The 16,090-nt window shown below is 60.5% G+C and overlaps 3 protein-coding genes across 3 annotated transcripts in view; 2 read left to right on the top strand and 1 right to left on the bottom strand.

Moving 5' to 3' along the window:
* Positions 1–8,008, top strand: part of CELSR2 (cadherin EGF LAG seven-pass G-type receptor 2) — a gene marked incomplete at both ends in the record, with an annotated part of 28,492 nt that extends 20,484 nt beyond the window's left edge. Inside the window, 13 exons of the mRNA XM_083878421.1 lie at positions 291–417; positions 1,439–1,639; positions 2,129–2,303; positions 3,289–3,401; positions 3,482–3,558; positions 4,029–4,155; positions 4,678–4,794; positions 4,876–5,006; positions 5,490–5,578; positions 5,669–5,803; positions 6,287–6,493; positions 6,567–6,792; positions 7,981–8,008. Coding sequence (XP_083734547.1) covers positions 291–417; positions 1,439–1,639; positions 2,129–2,303; positions 3,289–3,401; positions 3,482–3,558; positions 4,029–4,155; positions 4,678–4,794; positions 4,876–5,006; positions 5,490–5,578; positions 5,669–5,803; positions 6,287–6,493; positions 6,567–6,792; positions 7,981–8,008 — 1,753 coding nt within the window. The remainder of the gene's footprint in view (positions 1–290; positions 418–1,438; positions 1,640–2,128; positions 2,304–3,288; positions 3,402–3,481; positions 3,559–4,028; positions 4,156–4,677; positions 4,795–4,875; positions 5,007–5,489; positions 5,579–5,668; positions 5,804–6,286; positions 6,494–6,566; positions 6,793–7,980) is intronic.
* A 552-nt stretch (positions 8,009–8,560) lies between these two features.
* On the bottom strand, positions 8,561–12,056 carry PSRC1 (proline and serine rich coiled-coil 1). The gene is made up of 7 exons (XM_083878422.1): positions 12,020–12,056; positions 10,823–10,860; positions 10,681–10,738; positions 9,887–10,238; positions 9,532–9,688; positions 9,282–9,452; positions 8,561–9,195 (listed from the first exon to the last, which is right to left on the bottom strand). The coding sequence occupies exons 2-7, from the start codon at positions 10,836–10,838 to the stop codon at positions 9,086–9,088; spliced, it is 864 nt and encodes a 287-aa protein (XP_083734548.1). The 5' UTR covers positions 10,839–10,860; positions 12,020–12,056; the 3' UTR covers positions 8,561–9,085.
* Positions 12,057–12,253: 197 nt separating this feature from the next.
* Positions 12,254–15,095, top strand: PPIL1 (peptidylprolyl isomerase like 1). Its single transcript, XM_083878303.1, has 4 exons — positions 12,254–12,360; positions 13,576–13,730; positions 13,810–13,878; positions 14,814–15,095. The coding sequence occupies exons 1-4, from the start codon at positions 12,305–12,307 to the stop codon at positions 15,032–15,034; spliced, it is 501 nt and encodes a 166-aa protein (XP_083734429.1). The 5' UTR covers positions 12,254–12,304; the 3' UTR covers positions 15,035–15,095.
* Positions 15,096–16,090: the final 995 nt, after the last annotated feature.

The raw sequence follows: 16,090 nt of genomic DNA, 5'->3' as shown, positions 1-16,090 counted from the left end.
ATGGATGTCCCAGTGGGTGGGTGTGTGTTGTCTGTGGATGTACCTGGTGGGTGTGTGTCCCTCTGGGAGGGTGGCGCCAGTGGGTGTTCCCAGTGCACGTGTCCCTGGTGGGTGTCCAAGTGTTTTTACCTCTTGGATGGGTGTCCTGTACCGGGTGCATGTCCCTGGGTGGGGATGCATGTTCCCAGTGGGTGTCCATGGTGGGTGTCCCCAGCGTGTGTTTGTGTGTTTGTCCCCGATGGGTGTCCTGGCACATTTCCTGGCTTGTGTCACCTTGTGGTGCTGTGCAGGGCGGGCAGTGTAGGCGGCTGGTCAGCACGAGGCTGTGAAGTCACCTTCCGCAACCAGAGTCATGTCAGCTGCCAGTGCCACCATCTGACCAGCTTTGCCGTCCTCATGGACATCTCCCGCCGAGAGGTGGGGACATAGGAGGACACGGAGGGGTGCATGGGGACAGAGGGGGACTGATGTGACACAGGGGACATGGAGGGAGGAACACAGTGACCCTGGGGCATGGAATAACTCAGGGTGAGGGCCCTGGTGAGAGCCCTGGTGAAGACACAAGCAGAAATACAGCACCAGGTGGTTCCAGGCACAGGGGTGGGACTTTAGGGACAGGGGCTGGGCTTTTGATAAAAGAGGAGGGATAGGAATAGGAGGGGCTTGGCTGAATGGGCGGGGCATAGTGGGGCAGGGGCAGGATGGAGGAGTGGGTGCTCATGAAGGCGGGACTGAGAAAAGTGGGGTGGCACTAAATCCAAGAGGTACAACTAAATCCACCAGGTGGGGCTCCCTTGGGGCAGAAGTAAATTGGATGGGCGAGGCTATGTCAGATCTGTCAGAACTCCCCTAGGGGCGGGTCCAGTCAGAATGAGTGGGATTCCAGTGGATGCAGCTGAGCAAACTGGGCCGGTCGGTCTCCAAGGGGCAGAGCTGATGTGGGTGGGGTTACAAGAGGGATAACTGAGTGAGGCAGGCGTGTTTTCAGGGGCAGTGGCTAATAATGTGGGCAGGGTTTCCCGGGGCAGGGTTGAAAACTGTGAGTGGAGTATAAAGAGGTGTGGTCAGTGCTGCGGATGTGGTTTCAGGGGCCAGGGTCGAGTACAGTAGGTGGGGTTGAATGGGGCAGGGCTGAGTGATGTGGGATTTTGAGGGCTGGGGCTTAGTGGTATGGGAGAAGTTTAAAGGGGTGGAACTACACAATGTGGGTGGGTTTTGAAGGGCGAGGTTGAAGGGCTGGGACTATGGGTTTCATAGGGTGGGGTTACCAGGGGCAGGGCTGAATAATGTGAGCAGGGCTTCGTATTGGGCTATGCATTGTGGGCAAGACTTCCCAGGCCCAGGGACTGATTGCTTTGTAATGTCTCTGTTGATGGGGATATGTGGAGAGCATGCCCAGTGAGCACTTGCCTGACATATGCCTATCCTCGTGCTGCAGAACGGGGAGGTGCTGCCGCTGGCAGCACTCACCTACGGCTCACTGGGCGTGGGGCTGGCGGGGCTGGCGCTCGTGGTCGTGTCCCTAGGGAGCCTGAGCCGGCTGCGCTCCAACCGCCACAGCATCCGCCGGCATGGCTCAGCTGCACTGCTCCTTGCACAGCTTGTCTTCTTGCTTGGCATCAACCAGGCCGACGTCCCGGTGTGTGGGAAAAGGGGGCTGGGAAAGAAGGGAAGGAGTGGGGTTCATTGGAAAGGGCTGGTTGGCTCAGGGGCTCTGCTGCCTTTGAAGTGTTCGGGTTGGTGGGGCTGAAATGAGTGGGGCCAAGGAGTGGGCACGCCATGGTGGGCTGCGCCTAAGGGGTGGCATCTAATAGACGTGAGGACAAAAATCGGTGGGGTCTATCAAAGGGGTGATGATCTCAAGGGGTGGCGTCTGTATAAAGGGGTGGGGATTCCAAAGCAGTGAGGCTGAAAAACAGGTGAGGCTCTCTAAGGGGTAGATCTTATCAAAGGGGTTGTCTCTCATGGGGATGGGGCACTCAAGGGGTGAGGCTTATAGGAGTGGGACCTTTTAGAGGAGCGTCACCTCAACAGGGGAATGACCTCTCAAAGGGGGTGGAGCTCGGGGGGTTTGTGCGTATGGTTGGATGGGCGGGGCTGTGCGCTGGCAATGACGAGGCGGGTGCAGCTGGCGTGCACGGTGGTGGCCATCCTGCTGCAGTTCCTGTACCTGAGTGCGGTAGGCTGGGCGCTGCTGGAGGCGCTGCACCTCTACCGGCGCCGCATTGAACCCCGTCATGTCGACCGTGGTCCCATGCGCTTCTACCATGTGCTGGGCTGGGGACTGCCTGCCTTCATCACCGGTGAGCCCTGTGAAACCCTGCTCTCATTCTGACCTCACTCCCTGGTCCGCTAGCTGCCCACCTCCACCTGGGTCAACACCTTTGGTAGCTACACACCTTCTTCTAGGCTATGGCCCTGCTGCCTGAATCCCTCTTCCCCATTCAATTTGATGCAAGGTGGGGTCCTACTTCCATGTGTAACCCCACCCCCAGAATATAGGCCCACTCCCAAATGCAGCTTTACCAGCATAGCCACACCCATGGCCTCCAACAGGATACTCATGCCCAATCCAGAACAGCCCCACCCCGAGAGTTTAGCTCCACTCTTAACCACCATAGTCCCACTCTGATGGGATTTTAACACACACAAAGTCTTAGCTCTGCCCTCATCAATCAAACCCAATCCCCAATATTTTAGACAGGTGCGTGGGTCCATAATCTGACCCTCATCCATCATAGCTCTGTCCCCAAACTTTCAGACACATCCCGGGAGTCACAGCCTCCTCCCAAAACGTATAACTGTGGCCCAACATTTTATCCCCACCATAGGAGTTTAGCCCCACCCTCGTCCATCATATCTCCACCCCAAGAGCATCTTTCCCAACCTCTTCAATATGTCCCCAGGACCATAGCCCTTCTCCATCAACTGTCAGATACTTCCCCCAGGATTTTAGCCCTGCCCTCATCCACATAATTCCGCCTCAAGAGAATAGACCTGTAATAACGTTTTAGACAAGTTCCCAGTGGCATATCCCTGCTGTCATCAACACTGCTACATGCCAAGAACTTAGACATACTTCATTTGCATAGTGCTGTCTGTGTCCAGTGTAGGCACATCCCCAAGAGCAGCACCTTCTCGCCAGCCCTGTGTCATCCACAAACCATTCTATGCCCTGTCCTGCCATAGCTTCACCCTGTTTACCCCCACCCCTCCCACCTTAGCCCCCTGTCTCCTCTTATAGCTCCGCCCACTGAATTGGCCCCGCCCCATATCTCTTCGTTGCAGGGCTGGCGGTGGGGCTGGACCCCGAGGGCTATGGGAACCCTGACTTCTGCTGGCTGGCCCTGCACGACAGCCTGGTTTGGAGCCTGGCTGGACCCTGCGCTGCTGCCCTTGCTGTGTGTACAGGGCTGGGGGCTGGTGAGGGCAGAGGATCCCTTATCACCCTGCTCACTCCCTGCACCCCCTGCACCCCCAGGTCGGCATCTTGTTCCTGGTCCTGGCAGCCAGGGCCACCTGTGCCACCCCACAAGGCTTCCAGAAAAAGGGCGCAGCGTGAGTCACCCAGGCAGACAGGGGACTGGAAGGCATGCGAGCATGGGAGGTTGGGGCAACTGTGGTGGGCGAGAAGCACAGGAGGGACCAGGACACCCGTGGTGGATAGGGGGATACAGAGGTTTGGGGCACTTGTGGAGGGCAGGGGGACATCAAGGGCAGAGCTCCATTCCGGGCTGGGGGGGTCAGGGGCATCTAGAGGGGCAGGGGAGCACAGAGCACCCATGGGGAGGCAGAAGAGCACTGGGGGCAAGAGCACAGGAGGCTGGGGTTAGGCTGGGCCCATGGGGAACAGGGGAGCTCAGGGGGCTGGAGCACCCAAGGATGGCAGAGTGGGTCAGGTGGGGGTTGGGGCATCTGGGGGGAAAGGGGGCCATGAGGGGCTGGGGCAACCCCAGGGGGCAGAAGTACAGAGGGCTATGACATGAGATGTCATTGAGATGACACTGGGGTGCCATTGGGGTGCCCAGGTCTGGGGTGCGCACAGCTGCAGTCCTGCTGGCCATGCCCAGCCTGGCCTGGCTTCTGGCTCTGCTCTCAGTCAACAGTGATATGTTGCTCTGTCACTACCTGTTCGCCGCCTCCAACTGCCTCCAGGTCAGTGGGGACCACCTGAGACCCTACCCCTGGGACCCCCAAAACACACACCCCTGGGACCTCCAGAGCCACCGGCCCTGGCACCACCAAGGACTCTAGAACCCCAAAGCCTCCACCTCTGGGATCCCCAGTGACCGCCACCCCTGGGACTCCCAGAGACCCCTGAAGCTCACACCCTTGGAACCTCCAGAGTCCCATACCTATTTGTGGGGCACCCAGTGGGAACAGGGGGGTCCTTTGCTGTATCCAGGGCACTAACGGGAAGTACCCAGTATATATGAGGACACCTCAATCACTCCATGGTGTCCATGGGGGGCACCCACTGTATATGGAGGTCCCTCATGCTGTTTGAAAAATCAGTGGGGAGCACCTCGTGGATATATGGGGACACTCATTCTCTTTGAGGTGCCAGTGGGAAGCACCCAATCTAGATGGTGACCCCTTGACCTGTGTGGGGTGCTGCTGGGATCCCCCCAGGCTGTACACACCCTTCCTTGCCCCCCCTGTCCCCTCTCTGCCCAGGGCCCCCTCATCTTCCTGTCCTGTGTGGTGTTGAGCAAGGAGGTAAGGAGGAGCCTCCGCCTGAGCTGTGCCCACTGCCACCAACCGCCACTGGCCACCAAGGCCACACTGACCCCCGTGAGTGCCAGAGGACATGGGGTATCAGGTAGCGAAGGGCAGCCTGTGCCATGGCTATGACATCTCTGTGCCCTTTGGCAGGCCTATGGCAGGGACAGCACATACGTGGCAGGGCGGCTGTACCCCTCCCCAGGTGGTGGGTCCTCGGGGTCCCTGCACAGCACCACACGCTCGGCCAAGAGCCACCACAGCTACATCCCCTTCGTGCAGCGGTACTGGGCACAGCAGGGGCCAGGGCACAGATTTTTGTGGGGTCCTGGGCTGGTGTGGCACTGGGATGGCAAGATAGAATGGTGATGGGATGGTGGGAGAGCAGGGTGCTGGGGTGGTTGGATGGCATGGCATGGCATGGCATGGCATGGCATGGCATGGCATGGCATGGCATGGGGGTATTGGGATGGCAGGATGGTGGGTGGTGGGGTGACAAGATTGTGAGGGTGTTGGGATGGCTGGGTGGTGGGCCAGTGGAATGGTTGCATGGCAGTACAGTGGCAGGGAGGCATGCAGGTGGAGTGGTGAGGTGGCGGCAGTGTGAGGGGGTGGCAGGAGTAGGTGTCAGGGTAGTGGGTGTCAGTGGATATTGGGGCATCAGTGAGTGTTGGGTGTCAGTGGGTTGGTGTCAGTCAGTGGGTAACAGTGGATGGTAGGTGTTCATGAATGGGGATCAGGTGCTGATGAGTATTGTGTCCCCACAGGGAGGATTCAGGGCTGGCAGGCAGCCCGGGGCCAGTGCTGCTGCCTGAGCCCGGGGGGCTCTTCATTGATGCTCAGGACCAGCCTGAGGGTACAGCATCACCTGTAGAGCAAGTGTGCCCAGCCTCAGCCCAGGGGGCAGGGGGTGTCTCTGGACACCCCCTGACCCATGACCCTCCAGAGCATGACACAGACTCGGAGAGTGACCTGTCCCTGGATGACCCAAGTGGCTCCTACGGCTCCACACATTCCTCTGACAGTGAGGATGAGACTCCCCGCGGCTGGGACCCCCTGCCCAGGGCTCCCCCCAGCCCTGGTAACACCCTCAGAGTCCTCGTGGAGATGGGGGATTTTCAATATGGCTGGGTCCTGTTAGGGGGGCACACAATGGGTTAGGGGAGGTCCCTTGCTTTATCCAAGATGCTGATGGGGAGCACCTGGTGGGGAAAGGGGTCCCTTGTAAGGTCTGGAGTGGTGATGGGGGCCATTGAATGGATTTGGTGGGACGAGGGGATGGGGGGACTCTCATCTTGGCTGGGTCCTGATTCAGGGGGCACACGGTGGACAAGGGATCCCTTTTCCAGTCTGGCGTTCTGATAAGAGATGTATAGTGGGTATGGGGGAGAGGATCCCTTGTCCAGTCTGGGGTGGTGTGGATGGGACTGACACACAATGGGTTTGGGTGCATCCTTCACACTGACTATGTGCTGATGAGGGCACCCAGTCAGGCCGGAGTGGGGGGAAGGTGGTCCCTCTGGTCCCTCATCCTGCCTGTCCCAGCTTTCTTCCTTCCTCACAGGTGATCCCCTGGTGCCCCCAGGGTGCCCGTACTGGCCAGGGGAGTTTGTGACAACAGCAAGTGAGAGCGAGGGACCAGGAGGTAGCGAGGGGCTGCGAGTGCAGCCAGCGGGGGACCAGGGACACCCCTGGGGTGACCCCCCCCGGCCCAATGGCGAGGCACTCCCCAGGAACCCCCTGCTGTTGCCTTTGCCCCACCCCCACAAAGGTAGGGGCTGCCATGGCAGGGCTGGGCCCTCCAAATCTGGCCTCCCCACCCATGGGTGATGCTGCCCCTGCAGGGATCCTGAAGAAGTGCCTGCCCCCCATCAGTGAGCGGGGCAGTGTCCAGTGCCCTGGGCTGCCCCCTCCGCCTCCTGCTTGCACGGCTGCCTCCTCGGGCAGCGATGGGGGGGCCCTCCCAGTCCCCCGGCCTCGGCAGAGCCTCCAGGAGCAGCTCAGCGGCCTCACCCCCATTGCCATGAGCATCCGCACAGGCACTGCTGATGAGGACTCCTCTGGCTCTGAGTGAGTGCCCACCACATCTGAGGGGTACTCATTGGGAGTTGTTTGGGTGCCACAGCTCTCACCATTGGTTTTGAGGGTGCCCTTGGGGTGGCCAGGGTTCCTGCTGGGTGGACAAGCAGTCAAACACTGCTTGTTGGGTATCCTTTGGGTGCCTATCAGGTACAAGGATGGCTGGCCACCAGGGTGCCAAGGTTCCCATTGCACTCTCAATTGGTGCCAGGGTTTCTCTTAGGTGTCCATTGGGCACCCATTGGGTCCATCACTGCTTGCTGGCTACCCATCAGGTGCCACAGTACTGACTGGACACCCACTGGGTGCAACAATACCTGTGGGGTATCCATCAGGTCCCATGGTTTCTTTTGGGTGTCCACTGGGTGCCGGGGTGCCCATCAGGTGCCCTTTGGATGCCCATCAGGTGCCAGTGTTCCTTCTTGGGTGCTCATCAGGTCCCAGCAGTCCCTTTGGGCACTCATTGGGTGCCAGGGTGCCCACCAGGTGTAAAGATGTTTGTTGAGTGTCAATAGGATGCCAGGATTCTTCTTGAAATCCTGGGTTCCCATGGGGTGTAAAGGTGGCTGTTGGCTGCCCACTAGGTGCCCACTGGGTGCCCATTGAGTGTTGGGATACCCATTGAATACCCACTGGATGCCCACTGAATACTCACTAGGTGTCCAGCAGGTCTAACTGCACCCATTGGATGCCAATTGACTGTCCATGGGTGCCCACTGAGCACTGGATGCCCGTTGTGCATCCACTGAACATTAAAATCCATTTGGTGCCTACTGACTGTCCATTGGGTGCCTAATGAGCTCTGGGTGCAAACTATGTGCCCATCAGCTATAACAGCACCTACTGAGTGCTCACTGACCTTTGGGTCACCCACTGAGTGTTGGGGTGTCCACTGATGGCTTACCAAGCCTAACAGCACTCATTGGGTGCATGTTAACTGTTCATGAGTGTCTATTGACCACTGGGTGCCCCTTGGTTCTAACTGCTCATTGGGTGTTGGAGTGCATGTTGAGTGACTGTCCAAACATGCCTGTTGACCACTGGGTGTCCACTGGGTGTTGGGGTGGCATATTGGGTGCTGGGGTGCCCACTGGGTACCCCCTGACCACCCACAGATGCCTAGGGAAGAGCTGGCATGGCAGCACTAACCCTATTCTTCTCTCCTTCTCTACCCCCCAGATTTCTGTTTTTTAATTTTCTCCATTAACCCAAGGGGGCTGGGGAGCTTTCCCCCCAACCCCCACCCCTCCATCTTACCCCATGGGTGGGTGCTGGGTGCTGGGGGGCACAGAGGGCACCCTGGCACCCACCTCCGCCATCATGCATCTGTCTTGTTTTTTATTATCTCCCACCCCCCACTTTGTATCCACTCCCCCACTCCCCCTGCCGTCTGTCCATCCCCCCCCACCAGGAGCGACGAGACCTCGATCTAATGGGGACCCACCCAGCAGACAGCCCACCCACTGTGCCAGGGACACCAGGACAGGGAGGGCACCGGTTTGGTGGGGGAATGGGGGGGACACACCAGGAATGGTGGGGCACAAGGACTGGGAGGACATCAGGAGGGGGCAGGGAGCCACAAGCCGCCCCAGTGCACTTTGTATCCTTGCAGGGATTGGCACCTTGGGCGGGTGGCACAGGGTGCCGCTGTTGCCCCCCATGATCACCCCCAGCCCCTTTGCCCAGCAGAGTGTCTTATTTAAAAAATACATGAGAATACAAAAAAAGGAATTTATAACCAACTTCCCCTATTGTGCCAACCCCCCCGAAGATGCCACCCATCCCATGGTGCCAACTCCCCAAGGTGGGGGGGCATGTGGAAGGGGGATCAGTTGGGGGTTACAGGAATGTCTGGGACCCCCCCCCCCTCCCACGGGTGAGGCTCAGGTGAGGGACCCCAGGGATGGGTGTTGGGGGGTGAGGGACCCCTGGATACTGAGGGACATGGGAGGTTTCCTACTGCTGCTGGGACCTTTTGTAATTAAAGCAAAACCCAATGAGTGCCTCCGTTTGTCCCAGGGGAGACCCCTGGCTCTGCCACCCCAACCTCAGTTCATCCCTGGAGGTTCCAGCTCTGCCCCACAACCTGACAACTCAACGGGTGCCTTGCCTGCTCCCTCGGGGCCCTTGGCACTGCCTTCCTCCTTCCAAAACCCAATGGATGCCTCAGCTCATCCCTGGGGTGGCTTGGCTCTGCCCCCCAACCTAGGTACTTTGGCTGGTACCTAGGGGGAGTCTGGGTGCCACCAGGGCCTCTGGGTAGGTGTGGGGTGGTTTGGAGGTGTCACCTTGGGGTGCTGCTCACTGCCGTCTTGCGGGGGGGCCGCAGGCGGGCAGGAGGGGGTCCGGGTTTGCACCCCAAGGCAGCAGTTGTTGGGGCTGCCCGTGCTGCACCTGCAAAGGGAAGAGAGCCTATAGGGGAACTGAGGCACAGGAAGGGGGCATCCCCTGTGCCGACCTCAACCCTACTACATCCTTACCTCTGGGGGTGGGGGTCCTCCCACCTGCTGCTGGAGTCCGAGGGGACACTTTAGGGAGGGCAGTGGGTGCCAGAGAACAGCCAGAGGGGACAGGAGTGGTGGTGGTCCTTGCGTGGGGCTGGCGGGTGGAGGGGGGGCAGGGGACTGTGCCCCCCCTCACCTTAGGCTGGCCTGGCGAGAGAGGGGGGCATTGAGGTACAGCCCAGGCACCTCTGTGGCCATGGTGTCCCCATCCCCTTGCCATCACTACCTGCTGTCCCCCCTCGGGGGGCCTCTGACCTGCCCCGGGCACCAGCCCCCTGCCCCTGGGGAGGGCATGGCCGAGGAGGACCAACACGGCTTGGGGGGAGCCCCCTGCCCCCAGAGGGTCCCTTCGCTGGTGCTGTGGAATTACGGCTGGGGGGTGCCTGAAAACAGAGAGAGGAACATGGGGACATCACTCAGTGAGTGCCCCCCACCCACAGAGCTGGGGGGGTTCACAATGACCCTTGGAGATAGGGGGGCACTCACTACCCCCATCTAGGATGGGTTTGGGGGTGCATCTGGGTGTTCAGCCCGGGTAGGACACGGCTACACTGGGACTCCTACCCTCAGGTTTCACCTACCTTGGGGACACTGGTGGCAGCAGAGGCCCCCCGGGGCTTGGCAGGGAGGTGGGGGATAGGGGCAGGTCCCTGCGAATCCACCGTGGGCAGGAGTGCCCGCACCGGGCTGTCCTTCACCACAAAGGTCTGGCGGCGGGGGCTGCGGGGGGTGCCGGGGGGCGTGGCGGCAGGTCCCGGGGCGTCTCCAGGGGCGGGAGGGGGCAGGTGACACCCCTCCAACTGTGCTGCCAGGCGCGTGGCCTCCCGCACCATCTCTTCTAGACGGGCCCCTCGCAGGGGACTCCAGCGTCCGTTGCCGCCCTCATGCCGGCACTCCCTGCCCGGCCTATCCTCGTCCTCCTCTTCCTCCTGGCTGCGGATGAGGCGGGAGGAGGGAGAAAGGTGGTGTCAGCCCCCAACGCCACTGCCGAGAAGTGGCAGGACCCCTCCCCCCCCCCACCATGCCATCCAGCACCCCATTCATCGGGTGACACATCCTCCAGGACCCCCAGAACCACATCCATGAGAGGGGCATGTCCACAGGACCTCCAGGACCCTGTTCATGGGGTGACATATCCCCTAGGACCCCATCTTTGGGGTGCAATGTCCCTCAGGCCCCCAGAACCCCAACTATGAGTTGCCACATCCCCCACAATCCCATCCATGGGGTGACACATCCCCGAGGACACTGACAATGAGGTGCCATCTCCCCCTATCTTTCATGTCCCATCCTATTCCCTATGTCCCCAACTATAAGGTACCCTGTTCCCCCGTTCTCATCCATGGGGTGCCCTGTCCCCGCTACTCCCCCGCACCTGTCAGACGGAGATAACATGCTGAAGTCGAAGCTCTCCTCGGTGACAAATCGAACATCTGAGGGGACACGGGGGGTGAGTTCCAGCCTCCCCTGCTCCGGGGGGGAAACACGGGGGACATGCAGCACTGGTGCTGCCATACCTCGATCCTCGGCCATCGCCTCGGGGCACTGGGGCCACCTGCGGGAGCTAGGGCGGTCACCACTCACCCCATCGGAGCCTCCCACCCGCGCCCCTACCCACCCCCCATGTCCCCAACCCCCGCGGGGGCCCTGTGGCATCAGTCAGCACCGGGTGACTCGGCTGGTGCCAGGCGCCGCCGGGCTCGATGCTGCCGGGATGGGGACAGGGATGGCCGACACCAGTAGGCGGGGGTGACACTGTCGACCCCCAGCCCGGGTGTCCTCAGTGCCACAACGGGAGGTCCCAGCCCTGCACCCTGATCCCTGTGAGTCCCCAGCGCCACAGTGGTGGCTCCCAGACTCTATCGGGGGACCCCAGCCCAACATTAAGGGTGTCCAACCCCACTGGGAGGTAGAAGCCCCACACCCAGGGGAACTCCCGTCCCATACCCACAGGATCCGACCCAGCCCCACACCTATACCCCGATCCCGGGAGGTCACCAACCTCATATTTTGATGCTCGGGGGGTCACAGCCCTACAGCCTGGGGCCCCAGATCCCGATCCCAGGGGACTCCCAGCCCCACACCCCGATCCCAGGGGATCCCCAGCCCCACATCCTGATCTTCAGGGGGTCCCAGTCCCACACTAGGGGACCCCATTCCCGTACCTAGGGGTCCCAACCCTTCACCCCAATCCCTTGGGGACCCCAGCCCATACTGAGGGATCCCAGTCGTGCATCCCGATCCCGAGGGGGTCCCATCCACATTCCTAGGCCTCCCAGCTCCCACGTGGGGGGTCTCAGCCCCAAACCCCGATCTTGGAGGTCCCATTCCCATTCCCATTCCACCCAGCCCCACACTGAAGGGTCTTAGTCCCATAATAGAGGATCCCTCCCCCATACCTGGGGAATCCCCCAGCCCGGGAGACCCCAGTCCCACATTGGAGGGTCCCAGCTCTAGACCAAGAGGCCTCCAGCCCTACCGATGAGTCCCAGCCCCACTTTCAAATCCCTTGGTGACCCCAGGCCCACACTGAGGGGTCCTCAGCCCCTACCAGGGGGTCCCAGCCCCTCACCCCAATCCCACGCCACCCTGTCTCCGCATGGGCTGGTTTACGCCGCGCTCCGCGCCCCCCCGATCTCCCCGCAGGCCTCCTCTCTCCCCGGGGGTCCCGGTCTGTCCCTTGTCCCCCCACTCCCCCCCCCCCCCCACCTCACCGCCCCCGGCTCCCGCTCGTCTCGCGCGCGACGAAGAGGCGTGGCCTATCGAAAGGGGCGGAATCTCGTTCGAAATCCCCCTCCCCTTGCGGTTCAGTCGCGACGCGCCCGCCCCGGGTTCCAATTGGTCCGCTTACTTTAAACCTCCCCTCTGATTGGCCTATTTACTCGCCTTCCGCCTGACTGATTGGCTCTCTCCTTCCCCACGCCCCGCCCTCATCCTCTGGGGGCGTGGCCCGGATGCGCGGCGCCTGAAGGTCTTTCCGCCACCGGTGCCGCCGCAGCATGGCCGCCGTCCCGCCCGACTCCTGGCAGCCGCCTACCGTTTCCATGGAGACCACGTAAGGGGCGGGGCCTCGCCCCGGTACCGGCACCGGCACGGGAGGCCCCGCGCACCCCTGGTCCCGCCCCCTTCCGCGGCACTGGGGTAAATCGGGTCCGCTCCCTAGCCCCCTGCTTCCATGTAGCCCCGGTGTTCCTGAGGCCCTAGTCCTCCCGGTACGAGGCAGACCGGTTCGGTCCGACCCTCCCGGTACAGGTCCCCGGTGTCCGTGAGACCCCGGTACCCGCCAGACCCTGAACTCCACAGGTGCTAAGAAGCTCCCACTGTCTCCGGAACGGGACAGTTCTGTTATACCCCAGTATCAACCAGTCCTGGTTTCTGCCCCGGTACTAGAGAGCCCCTGGTCCCCGCCCCCGGTGTCCCCCATGGTGTTCCTAACTCCCAGGCCTCTCGGTACCAGGCCGATCCCAGTTACCCCGTGGTGTCCCGTTAGCCCCAGTGTCTCGTGGTACCGCACAGAATCAGCCAATCCTGGTTGTTTCCCCTGGTACAAAGAGCCATCCATGTCTTCCTGGGGTCCCATTTTCCCCCAGTACCTGCCGCCCTCATTGCCCCCATCCCCTCTCATCCCTGTGTTCCCTGTCTCTGACTGACCCTGGGGAATGGGGAGGGAGGTCACATTGAAGTGTTTCTGGTACCCTTCCCGTTCCTGTTCCCATTCCCAGTATTCCCATTTCCCATACCCTGAATGGGCCTGCTGGTGCTGGAGCTGTACTAACAGCAGAGCCCCCTGACTTTGATCTGAAACTGGGGTTGGGGGTCACAGTTGGGATGACCCTCCCCTGCAGTTGCAAGAATTTACCCTATAGGTGGAGGAGTTCACAGCAAGGTGACCCCATCTCCTGTTTCCATTCCTGGTGCTGTTCCCAGTTCCCAGTGACGTTCCTGTTCTAGGTTTTCCCATTCCCAGGATGGGCCCTCCAGTGCTGGTGTTATACTGGCAGACAGAGCCCCTAGCTTTGGTCTGAAACTGGGTGTGGGAGTCACAGTGTAATGACCCTGTCTCCAGTTCCCATTCCCATTCCTGCTCTTGCCATTCACAGAATGAGCCTGCTGGTGCTGGAGCTGCACTGGCAACACAGCCCCTGGCTTTGGTCTGAAGCTGGGGATGGGGGTATCACTTTGGCATAACTCCATTTCCTTTTTCCATTCCCATTACTGTTCCCCATTCCTGGTGCCTTTCCCATTCCCATTCCCTGTGTTCCCATCCCAGGATGGGCCCACTCGTGCTGGAACTGTACTGGCAACACGCCCCCCGGACTTGCAAGAACTTTGCTGAGCTGAGCCGCCGCGGGTACTACAACGGCACCAAGTTCCACCGCATCATCAAGGACTTCATGGTGCAGGGAGGGGACCCCACGGGTACCGGTGAGCGCAGGCCTCTGAAATCTCCCTGGGACCCTCCCTGATTTCAGGAGTTCCTGCTGACCCCCAAATCTCCCTGCAGGTCGTGGTGGTGCCTCCATCTATGGGAAACAGTTTGAGGACGAGCTACACCCTGACCTGAAGTTCACTGGTGAGCAGGGCCAACACTGGGAGAACACTGGAGGGGGATCCCAGGGACCCAAGGACCCCACATATAGTGGGGCAGGACCCCTGAGAACACACCTGTGGAATGGGATGTCCACTGTGTCCTTATTCATGGGGTGACGACTCCCAGGACTCCAGTCATGGTGTGGCATGTCTCAAGGGGCTTGGTCATGTGGTGTGTCCTCCAGGACCCTGACCATGAAGGTGGTCTCCCTGTCCCCCAGATCCCTTCTATAGGAAAACAAGTCCTCTGTGTCCCCCAAAACTCCATCCATGGAGTGACATCACTTCCAGGAGCTTTGCCATGGGATGCCCTGTCCTCTATTTTCCCATCCCTGGTGTGATGTGTCCCTGTGTCCCACAGACACCAGGGTCCTGACAGTGGCCAGCATGGGGCTGGACATGAACAGGAGCCAATTCTTCCTTATATCCCCTAAGACCTTTCCATTGGGTGATATTTTCCCCATGACACCAGGACCCCAGCCATGGGATGGCATGTCCTCCATATCCCCCAGGACCTCATCCCTGGAGTGGCATGTCCCCTAAAACCCTGGCCATAGCATGGCATGTCCCTCAGGGTGCCAGGACCCTTGGCCCCTGTCCCGCAGGCACTGGGATCCTGGTGATGGCCAGTATGAGGCTAGACACCAATGGGAGCAAGTTGTTACTGATCTCCACTAAGACCCCTCTGTCAGGTAACAGGTTCCCCAGGACCCTGGCTATGGAGTGACAGGTCCCAAGGATCACAGCCATAAGATGACACCCTCCAGGATCCCAGTCTTGGGGTGACATGTTTCCTGTGATACCGAGACGACATCCCCCATGGGATGACATGTCCCTGATCATGGTGGAACCTTGGGTGTGGGGTGGCATCTTCCCTATATCCCCATCCATGAGGTGACATGTCCCCATGTCTCACAGGTGCCGGGATCCTGGCAATGGCCAATGCAGGGCCGGACACCAATGGAAGCCAATTTTTCCTGACACTGGGCCCAGCACAGTGGCTAGATGGGAAGCACAGCATTTTCGGGAGGGTGTGCCAAGGCATGGGGGTGCTGGGGCGCCTAGCCATGGTGGAGACCAACTCCCAGGACCGACCCCTCGATGACGTCAAGGTCATCAAAGCGTATCCCTCGGGGTAGGGGTGTGGGGTGCTCTCCCTCCAAATTGTACTGCTCGTTTGTAATAAAAGTTTGGATGTGATGGGCTGCAGAGTGATGGTTTTAGAGGTAGGTGGAGGAGGTGTCTTTGGCATGGTGGGAGTCTGGGAGGTTGTGAATGCCCCCCAAAAGGGGTTTGTTGGTGCCCTTGGAGGGTGGGTGTCTCTCCCTGGGGACATGGAGCTGCCAGTGGCCCCAGTTCCTGGGGGTGCAGAGTGGGTGCCAGAGACCCAAATTTACCCCTACTGTATTGTGTCTGTATGTCCTCAAAGTTTCCTGGGACCCCCCAGAGTGTCCCTCCACCATGGACTCATTGATCACTGAGCTTTTGGTGGAAAGTGTGGGGTTTGTGCTGTCCCTCCAGAATGGGCTGCCCACACAGCACTGGGGCCCCCCAAACTGGCAGTGGGGTCCACATGCTAGCACATACTGGGTTTCCCCCTGGCACTGGGTAACCCCCCAGCAATGGGTGTCCCCGCTGGCTCTCAATATCACCCCCCTGGCTCCCAGGGCAGGATCTGGGACAGTACTTGGAGCTGCTGGGTGTTACGGGGAATGGTGTGGGGGTGATACTAGGAACTATTGGGGGGATAGCAGAGGACTGGTGGACTCTGCATCTGCAGAGGACTGTGGGGATACTGGGAAGGTTTTGATTAAGGAGGAACTAGGAGGACTGGGGACTCATCCTGGGGAGTGGGTGGTATCGAGAGTGTCACCATGGCACAGGGGGGCGCACTAGGAGTATCCGGAGGGGTCCTGGGGCTACCGGAGAGGGAGCACCGGGGGTCCGGTCTGGGGGTTATCCAGGGGGCGGTACCAATGGTCCATGGTGTACCGGCGTCTGGAGACAGCCTCGGGAGCAATCCCAGGGCAGTTGCAGTGGTCTCGGGGCGATCCTGGGGCTGATTCTTTGTACCCGTGTCCGGGGGGCACTGAGGATGAGGAGGCGGCATGGGAGGCGATGCGCGGGGCGGCACCGGGCGTCTGAGGGTGATGCCGGGGATCTGGAGGTGATGCCGGAGATCTGAGGGCTATCTC

The sequence above is a fragment of the Zosterops lateralis genome (genome assembly GCF_965231275.1).
Source record: "Zosterops lateralis genome assembly, chromosome: 26".
NCBI classification, from domain to species: Eukaryota; Metazoa; Chordata; class Aves; order Passeriformes; family Zosteropidae; genus Zosterops; species Zosterops lateralis.
This window is presented reverse-complemented; position numbering and strand designations above follow the sequence as displayed.